This window comes from Apium graveolens, chromosome 4 (genome assembly GCF_009905375.1).
Source record: "Apium graveolens cultivar Ventura chromosome 4, ASM990537v1, whole genome shotgun sequence".
Classification (NCBI taxonomy): Eukaryota; Viridiplantae; Streptophyta; class Magnoliopsida; order Apiales; family Apiaceae; genus Apium; species Apium graveolens.
The window spans coordinates 95,209,154-95,219,791 of NC_133650.1; the positions used below are offsets into that span (position 1 = coordinate 95,209,154).

Consider the following 10,638-nt stretch of genomic DNA (forward strand, 5'->3'; position numbering starts at 1 on the left):
TGTTAACTTAAGACTTACTGGAACCTTATTCTTAGTAAGAAGTGATCCAAATAGAATTTCGGATACTTGCTTACAGTTGCCAATTAGTGACCTATTTACTCCTTCTAGAATATGTATGTCATTAGCTTTATATTTTAAAGCTAACATAATAAATCTAGGTAGAAAAATTTCCTTACCTCTTGACTCCAATGGCATTGTTAGACTGGTGCTCAATTCCTCCAGTATGTATTGTCCTACATTGATATATTTTTTGTGGGCCATTGAGTAGACCAGCTTCTGGACAACACTTGATATGTTGTCAAACCCTGACTTTCTGCAGGTGAAGGCCCTTATTACTGAGTCAAAAAGAAAAGACCATTCCCTCCTTAGATGTTTCTTGTTCATGCTGGCCATGATGATCTTCTCAGAATAATTGATGAAGTCCATGAATTCATACAGCTCATCCTGAGTTGGAGCCTCCACCAGCTTGTCAGTAGGAATGCCCAATGCCAGATTGACATCATTTCAGATATCTCCACTTGTTGTCCCTTGATTCTGCAGCTTATCACAATTGTTGCAGCTTGGTTCTCATGCACAATTGTCCTTATTGTAGCTGTGTTCCAAAAGTCCCCTAACACATACAAGTACAACACAGGATTAACAGTAAGAGCACCTATAAATAGGTCTCAGACAGGGACTTGACAAAGCATTGAAAAATCTCAGGTGCTTGGTTTGCATGTAAGAATGCAAGAAAGTTGGTCTCCTTGAGGATGAAGGGAACGATATTGTTGGCTGCCATTGTTATGAGTATGAAGTTTAGTGGGTAAGAAGAATTAGTGAGAAAGAAGTGAAAATGAGAGAGAAATCGGTTTTGAATTGAAAAGCTAGGTCACTTGAGATTTCGAATGTGTAAGTATGTATATGTATCGAGATGTCTGGATATTTATAGTAAAAGCAAATGGCTTATCGAGAAGTCAAAAATAGACGTTTGAGATATACTTATCGAGAAGTCAATTTGAAAAAGAATTACATATCGAGATGTCATTTTAAATTACTCTTTTAGAGAACAAAAAAAATTAAATTATCGAGATGTCAAATAAATACCCAGTTTGTCCAGAAATGGACTGAATTTGATTCCAATTTTTATTGAATAAATCAAAATAAAATCAGATAAATTTACCTAAAGTATTTTACCAAAATAATTTATTAAATTAAATTATTTATTTCTGAGTTATCTATAATTCTAAAAAGATATTTGTAGAGAACTCTGTAAGTTAACACTACTAGAGAACTCTACAATGACTTATCGATAAGTCATAATAATACTTATCGAGAAGTCACTCGAGAAATCAGTTAACTGACCTATCAAAAACTCACTCGAGAAGTCTAAAAATGACTTGTCGATAAGTTAGTTAGACTTATCGAGAACTCAGTTCTCTATATACTTTTGATCGGTTTAAGTCTGCCTTGTGTTAATTTTACATATGAAAGATGTAAATTAACAACTTAGCAGTTTACTTAGAATTTGAAAAATTCCAAGTTGATTTTTTTTGAAATATAAATATGTAGAGATTTCTGAAATATTTATAATTCATATTTCAGTTAATTTTCAATTAAATCAAATTAATTTTGATTTACTAGAAATTAATCTGCTGTAACACATTAGTTGAGTTCTTACCTTGGGATGAAAAATTAAGCATTCCAATTTCACCTACAAGTCTAGTGAAAGTTGTTTCATCCAAAGGTTTAGTAAAAATGTCAGCTAACTATTTTTCTGTTGGAACGAAAATAAGCTCAATGGTACCATTTACAGCATGATCTCTAATAAAATGGTACCTTACATCAATGTTCTTTGTTCTAGAATGATTAACTGGATTAACCACAATGGATATAGCACTAGTAATGTCACACATAATTGGAATTTTGTGTAACACTAGGCCTTAATCCATTTGCTGATTTCTAATCTAAAGCACTTGAGCACAACAACTTTTAGCAGCTATGTATTCAGCCTCAGCTGTGAAAGTTTACACAGATTGCTGTTTCTTGCTATACCAGGATACAAGTCTTTTTCCAAGAAACTGATAGCTTCCACTAGTGCTCTTTCTGTCAACTCTGCATCCATCAAAATCTGCATCTGTGTATCCAACAGCTTCAAATCCATTTCCCTTAGGATACTACAATCCCAAGTTTGGAGTCCCCTTCAAGTATCTGAAAATTCTCTTTACAGCCATCAAATGTGATTCTTTTGGATTGGCTTGAAATCTTGCACATAGACATGTGGCAAACATGATGTCTGGTCTACTTGCAGTCAAGTAAAGCAATGATCCAATCATCCCTCTATAGCCTGAAATATCTACACTTTTGCCCTTTTTATCTTCATCCAACTTTATTGTTGTAAACATGGGTGTAGATGCAGGTGAACAATCAGTCATGCCAAACTTTTTCAATAGATGTTTGACATACTTAGTTTGGCTGATGTAGATTTCATCACTTCTTTGACTTACTTGAAGTCCAAGGAAGTAACGTAATTCTTCCATCATACTCATTTTATATTCACTCTGCATAAGCTTGGAGAATCTTTGACAAAGCTTTTCATTTATAGAGCCAAAGATGATATCATCCACATAAATCTAAACTAGGATCATATCATCACCATGCTTTTTGTAGAAGAGAGTCTTGTATGTAGTACCTCTAGTAAAACCATGTTTAAGCAAGAGTCTTGACAATATATCATACCAAGATCTAGGTGCCTGCTTTAGTCCATATAGATCCTTGAGTAACTTGTACAAAAAAATTGGAAATTCTGGATCTTCAAAGCCAGATGGCTGTTACACATACACTTCTTTTTTTAACTCACCATTTAGGAAGGCACTCCTAACATCTATTTGATACACTTTGAAATTTGAATGTGCAGCAAATGTTAGAAAAATTCTTATTACTTCAAGTCTTGCAATTGGAGCAAAAGTTTCATTATAATCAATTCCTTCTTCCCGTGAGTAGCCTTTTGCAACCAACCTTGCTTTGTTTCTGGTAACTACACCATTTTCATCCATCTTGTTCTTGAACACCCATTTTGTTCCAATTACACTTCTATTCCTTGGTGCAGGAACTGGCTCCCAAACTTTGCTCCTTTCAAACTGATTAAACTCCTCTTGTATTGCAGATATCCAATCAGGATCCATTAGAGCTTCTTCAGTTTTCTTGGGCTTAGAAAGCATGCATGTAGGCACTCATTAGCAGTTGCACTTCTAGTTCTTACACCAGTAGTAGGATCACCAATAATTGTTTCTCTAGTGTGACTTCTATCCCACTTCCTTTTGTGAGTTTGTTGACTTGTGCCTTCATCATTTGTATGACTTGTAGATCCTTCTTCTCTTTCTCCCCCCTGAGTTTGTGCTATCAAATTCAGGTGTTTGAGATGAGCTTCAATTCCCATGATTTTCCTGTTCAGTAGTCTCTTCATTCAACATCCGTTTTGCATTGACTTCATCTTCACCATCAGAATCACTATCAATATTGAGGTTTTCAAATGCAAGGGCTTCAGCTTCATTTTCATCAAGGCATTCCAAGCCTAAACACTTGTCATCATCAAAAGTCACATCTGTGCTTTCCATAATCTTCTTTTGATCAATCACATAGACCTTGTAGGCAGTCCTCTCCAATGAATATCCCAGAAAAATTGCTTCAAAAACCTTTGAATCAAATTTTTTCCACATATTCAGAGGTTTCTTTTAAAATGTAACATTTGCTTTCAAATACATGAAGATGCTTTATAGTAGGCTGTCTCTTAGACATGATTGAGTAAGGTGATTTTCCATGGGCCTTGTTAATAAAATATATGTATTTAGTATAGCACGCAGTGTTAACAGCTTCCTCCCAGAAACTTGTTGGCATCTTGCAGCATTGTTTAAGCAACTTCAACTAATGTTCTGTTCTTTCTTTCAACTACTCCCTTTTGTTGAGGTTTTCTAGCAGCTGAGAATTCTTGAACAATGCCTTTGCTTTTGCAGAATTCACTCAATATTGCATTCCTGAATTCTGTTCCATTTTCACTTCTCAATCTCTTTACACAAGTATGATCTTCAGCCTGTTTTTCTATCTTCTTGATGTGCTCAATTATGATGTGTGGAGTCTCATCTTTAGAGTGCATAAATTCTACCCAAGTGTATCTTGAGAAATCATTCGCCATCACAAGTGCATATTTGTTTCTTGAAATTGATTAGACATTTACTGGCCCAAACAAGTCCATATGAATAAGCTGCAATGGTGCACTTATAGAATTCATAGTTTTTGACTTGTGACTTGATCTTTTCATTTTTCCTTTCTGACAAGCTTCACAGACTTCAACTTGACCAAACTCCAGATTAGGCATGTCTCTTACTAACTCCTTTTTGACCAAGGTGTTAATTGCCTTGAAATTCAAGTGAGACAACTTTTTATGCCATAACTTGCTTTGTTCTTCTGATTCCTTGGTGTAGAAGCAACAAACACCATCCTTATTTGTTGAGTCCAAGTTTGCAACAAACAAGCTTCCTTTTCTTGCTTCTTTCAGAGCAACTTCACCAGTTGTCTTGCTGATAAAAGTGCATTCTTCTTTGTTGAATAAAACTTCAAAACCTTTGTCTGCAAATTGGCTAACACTGAGAAGATTCACTTCAAGACCAGCTACCAGTGCTACATCATCAATGACAATATTTTCAGAAACAATCTTGCCATATCCCATTTTGAATCCTTTGCTGTTGTCTCCAAAGGTCACCAAAGGGTCAGCCTTCTCCTCAAACTGTGATAGCAGGGCCTTATCACCTGTCATATGTATGGAACACCCACTGTCTATGATCCTTATGACCTTCTTCATTTTGCCCCGCACACAATGAGTTTTAAGCGTGTTTAGAAACCCAAGCTGTGTTGGGCACTTTCTTCTTGTTAACTGATTTAGTAGAAGTAGATAGAGTTGTTTCAGATAAAATAGAATTCATTGATTGTTGTGCATTTTCCCTATCTGTTGTAGACCTAATTTTTGTTTCTTTGAGGTCTACTCTCAGCTTGTGGCAACTTTTCATCACTTTCAAGTTGCAAGGGATGCAATCAAACTTGTCACAGAATGAGTAGGGATCATTGCATCTGCTTCATTATATTTGCAGGCTCCTTCAGTTGGCTTGCTAACAACCTTTTTACAAAGGTGAGTTAGTTGATTCACAGAGCCACATTTCTCACATTTTTTTCTTGGAGCATCTGCAACATAAGCAAAATTATTGCTTTTATTTATCCCAATTTTCTCATTTCTATTTTTCTTCTTCTTTCTTGCATCTTTAGTTTTGGTTTCTTTGACAGGTGTCTTGGAACCTTGGTTTGTTCATGAGCTTCTCTTCAACTTTGGAAGATTGAGTTGCTTCTGCATTTTTCTTCTCATTGTCTTCATCAACAATTTCTTGCTTGATAATCAACTCTTCTTCACTGAAGTTAACTTTACATGCCTTGAACATAGGTGAAATAACCTTTTTCAGCATTGCTGGAACATTTTCATTTTCTGTTGCTTTTTCTTTGTAACCTATATTTTTCTTCTTATTGTTCAAGACATCATAATCAAGACCAATAGAAATATTTGCACATGGCTTATTTTTCTCATGGTATTGTCCAATCAGCTCAGATGCATTCTTGAAAGACTTCAACTTTACTTCATTCTTTTCCAGCTTTTCCCTTAACACTGCTTCAATCTCATTTGCACACTTGAGCTTGTTCTTTAGATATGCATTCTCTTGTCTCACAGCTTCAAGCTCTACCAACAACAATTCAGCTTCTTGTTTCTCATTTTTAAGCTTCTCATTTATCTTTGTCAGTCTGCTAACCTCTTCGTTAGCAGCAACCATACTTGTATGAATGTGAAATATTTCTGTGCTCATCTTTTCTATAGTTTCCTTATATTGACTCACATTTTAATCAATAGTGGTGAGAGTTGGTACCTGTGATTTTGATGAGGATGATTCTCCTTGCTCCAAGGCCATTAGTGCATAATTTCCAACTTCCTCATCTTCATCATTATCATAATCCTCCCAACTTTTTCTCTCTGCAATATAAGCTTTGCTTTGCTGTTTCTTCAGAAGAGCTTCATACTTTGCTTCCAGTTCAAGATAAGCTTTTTCTTTCTTTGCTTTCTTGGGTTTCCTACATTTTGTAGCAAAATGGCCTAGTTCATCACAGTTGAAGCACCTTATCTTTGATCTGTCAACAGATCCAGTTTTGTAACCATTTTTGCTATCAGATGTGTACTTCCCTTTTCCTTTCCAGCTGATGTCTTTGTTGAATGATTGTCCTTTACCCTTGAAGAATCTTGGCTTATTTACTCTAATGTTAGAGAACTTTCTTGCCAGATAGGCCATTGACTGATCAAGCTCATCAAGTTCATCTAGGGTATAGAACTCATCTTCTTCCAATTCCAGAATGATTTGTTCCTGTGAATCATTGTTTTTTTGCTCACTTGCTGAGGCAACTAGAGTCTGGGATCTTGGCTCATCATTAGAGGTCTGGCTTTCATTGACAATTAGAGCACTTGAACCATCTACAACATGCCCTTGACCAGCTCTTAATGATTTCCTTTGAATCATCTCTAATTTATATGTTTTTAAGATTCCATATAGAACTTCCATAGTTATTCTGCTCAAGTCTCTCCCTTCTCTGATTGCTGAAATTTTCTGCTCCAAATGATCAGGGAGTGTAAGCAAAAAATTCAAGTTCACTTCTTCAGCTTCATTGTAACATCCCACATCGATAAGAATAAGAGTATTTGTGTCATTTATAGATACAAGTCAACAACTAATGTGTACCAAATTTCTAGCTTTTTCGGACTGACCTGTGGTGGGTTGTTGGGTCCGGTACACATTCGGTTGTGGGCTTGGGTATTATAAATGGTATCAGAGCTCTGCCCGACCGGAAGTGCAGAGGCACTGCCCGGGTTCCGTATGTGTGTTTGTGAGATCGACGAGGACGTCGATCCTATAAGAGGGGGTGTTTGTAACATCCCACATCGATAAGAATAAGAGTATTTGTGTCATTTATAGATACAAGTCAACAACTAATGTGTACCAAATTGCTAGCTTTTTCGGACTGATCTGTGGTGGGTTGTTGGGTCCGGTACATATTCGGTTGTGGGCTTGGGTGTCCATCAAGGCTAAGAAGATGATTGCTCATGGATGTGAAGGATTTTTGGCTCATGTGATTGACACGTCCAAGGTGCAGCCAGAGTTAGAAGATGTTCTTGTTGTTCGTGAGTTTTCAGATGTATTTCCCGAAAATTTGGAGGGCCTTCCGCCCGAAAGAGAGATATAATTTTCTATCGATTTGTTACCGGATGCACAACCTATTTCCAAGGCACCTTATAGAATGGCTCCGTTAGAGCTACAAGAGCTGAGAGAACAACTGGAGGAGTTACTTGATAAGGGTTTTATTAGACCCAGTATTTCGCCTTGGGGAGCACCAGTTCTATTTGTGAAGAAGAAGGATGGTTCGATGAGACTCTGTATTAATTATCGAGAGTTGAACCGAATCACGGTAAAGAATAGATATCCATTACCGAGGATCGATGACTTATTTGATCAGCTTCAAGGAGCAAAATACTTTTCGAAGATTGATCTACGGTCAGGTTACCATCAACTAAGAGTGAAGGCAAGTGATATTCCGAAGACAGCATTCAGGACTCATTACGGACACTACGAGTTTCTTGTTATGTCTTTTGGATTGACAAATGCACCTGCAGTTTTCATGGACCTAATGAATAGGGTATTCAAGGATTTTCTGGACAAGTTTGTGATTGTATTTATTCATGATATATTGGTATATTCAAAGTCAATGGAGGAACATAAGGAGCATCTTCGAGTTGTGTTGGAAACACTATGGAATAACAAATTGTATGCAAAGTACAAGAAGTGTGAATTTTGGCTTGATCAAGTTGCATTTTTGGGACATATTGTATCAACAGATGGAATCAAGGTGGATCCCGCCAAGGTTGAGGCTATTACCAATTGGCCAAGACCTAGCACTGCGACGGAAGTGAGGAGTTTCTTGGGACTCGCGGGCTACTATCGCCGATTTGTAGAAGGCTTTTCGACAATTGCGATGCCATTGACACAGTTGACTCGAAAAAGCAACAAGTTCATATGGACCGATGAGTGTGAGACTAGTTTTCAAGAATTGAAGAAGAGACTTGTGACATCACCAGTATTGACACTACCATCAGGATTGGGAGGCTATGTGATTTATAGTGATGTTTCGAAGAACGGACTTGGTTGTGTATTGATGCAACATGGAAATGTGATTGCCTACGCTTCAAGACAATTAAAGCCTCACGAGATGAATTATCCGACACATGACTTAGAGCTTGCAACCGTCATTTTTGTATTGAAGATATGGAGACACTATTTGTATGGTGATAAGTGTGAGATCTTTACTGACCACAAGAGTTTGAAGTACATATTCACGCAGAAGGAGCTTAATATGAGGCAAAGACGATGGATTCAATTATTGAAAGACTATGATGTGAGCATTCAATATCATCCCGACAAGGCTAATAAGGTTGCAGATGCTTTAAGCGGGAAAGATTTTGGAAATTTGGCCGCTTTGGTGACGCAAAAACAACCTCTTCAATGTGAGATTGAGAAATTTGGTTTGGAGTTTTATCATCAGAATACAGTTGGTATGGTAGCAAGTTTACATGTCGGGCCTAGTCTTATCACTAGGATTAAGGCAGCTCAGGATGGAGATGGAGAATTGTGGTCTTTTGTCCAGAATATTGATCCTGAAAAGCAACCAGGATTTCATTTTGATGATCATGGCATTCTATGGATGTATAATCATCTATGTGTGCCTGCTAACAAGGAACTCAGGGAGGAATTGATGGAAGAGGCTCATTTAATCACCATTTTCTATCCATCCAGGTGAGACAAAGATGTATCGAGATTTAAAGGAGCACTTTTGGTGGAGTGGCATGAAACGAGATATTGCCGATTTTGTTTTGAAGTGTTTGACTTGTCAACAGGTGAAGATTGAGCACCAGAGACCAAGTGGCTTATTACAACCATTGGAGTTACCTACTTGGAAGTGGGAGAATATTTGTATGGATTTTGTCATAGGACTGCCTAAGACTTTTAGGAAACATGATGCGATATGGGTAATTGTAGACAGACTCACTAAATCTGCTCACTTTTTGGCAATCCGTGAGAACATGAACTTGGAGAGTTTAGCGCTATTATACAGGAATGAGATTGTTAGACTACACGGGATTCCAGTTTCGATCGTGTCAGATAGAGATCCCAGATTCACTTCAAGGTTTTGGAAAGGATTTCAAAAGGCATGGGGTACCAAGTTGAATTATAGCACAACTTTTCATCCACAGTCAGATGGGCAGTCAGAGAGGACAATTCAGACCTTGGAGGACATATTACGAGCATGTGCATTAGAGTGGTATGGAAATTGGGATGACTATTTGCCTTTGGTTGAATTTGCTTATAATAACAGTTGGCAGAGCAGCATTGGTATGGCTCCTTTTGAGGCACTCTATGGGCGCAAGTGCAGAACACCCATTTGTTGGAATGAAGTAGGAGAGAAGCTTTTGGAGGGTCCCGATCTAGTCCAAGTCACTACAGATAAGGTAGCAGTTGCTCGAGAAAGACTTGAACAAGATCGATCTAGACAGAAGAGTTATGCTGATAAGGGTAGACGAGAATATGAATTTAAAGCAGGAGAGAAGGTCTTCCTTAAGGTATCTCCTCAGAGAGGCATTCAACAATTCAGTCAGAAGGGTAAGCTAAGTCCGAGGTATATAGGACCTTTTGAGATTCTTGAGAGGGTTGGAGCTGTGGCATATAGAGTTGCTTTACCGCCACAATTGTCACGAGTGCACAATGTGTTTCATGCATCGGTTCTGAGAAAATATGTATATCATCCTAATCATGTTGTTCAGTATCCCCTAGATGCATTTCGTGAAGATTTATCTTGTGAAGAAGAAGCTGAAGCTATATTGGCATGGGAGGAGAGAGTGTTGCGCAAGAACACGATCCCTTTTGTTAAAGTTTTATGGAAAAATCATGATGTTCGAGAAGCTACTTGGGAAATTGAGGATTCAGTTCGCGCAAGATATCCGTACCTCTTCGAATCAGGTACTTCACTAGAATTTCGAGGACGAAATTATTTTAAGGAGGGAAGAATATAATACCCCATATTTTATTTGTTACATTGTTGGTGCAATAATTTAGTAAATATTTTATTAATTGATTTTAGAATTCAAAATTATGGATAATGTTTTATGTAGATAATTGGCTGTTAAAAATTTGAATTTTGTAAGCTATCTTTTAGTTGTTTAAAATTTGAATTTGAGTCAAACCAGGTGATAAGAGTTTCATAGTTTGTTGAGCTACTTATAAACAGAGTCACCCTGTTAGTATTTTCACACAAAAACTCATCTTAGAGCGACAGATAATAAAATGGAAAATGAGTAGTATTATATAATTTATGAGTGAGATAGAAGAGTTGGTGCATAAGAAAGGAAGCTTTGGATCTACATGTGCAAGAAGGTCAGAGAAGAGCTAACGGGAGTGTCACTGTTAAAAAATATTGGGTTATTAAAGATTATAAGAGAAGGAGAAATAGATTTTTGGGTTATTAAAGATC

The 10,638-nt window shown here is 37.1% G+C and overlaps 1 protein-coding gene across 1 annotated transcript; it reads left to right on the plus strand.

The window, feature by feature from the left end:
• The first annotated feature begins 9,433 nt into the window (after positions 1-9,433).
• On the plus strand, positions 9,434-10,180 carry LOC141718760 (uncharacterized). Its single transcript, XM_074521146.1, has one exon. It carries the CDS (start codon positions 9,506-9,508, stop codon positions 10,178-10,180), a length of 675 nt encoding a protein of 224 aa, XP_074377247.1. The 5' UTR covers positions 9,434-9,505.
• Positions 10,181-10,638: the final 458 nt, after the last annotated feature.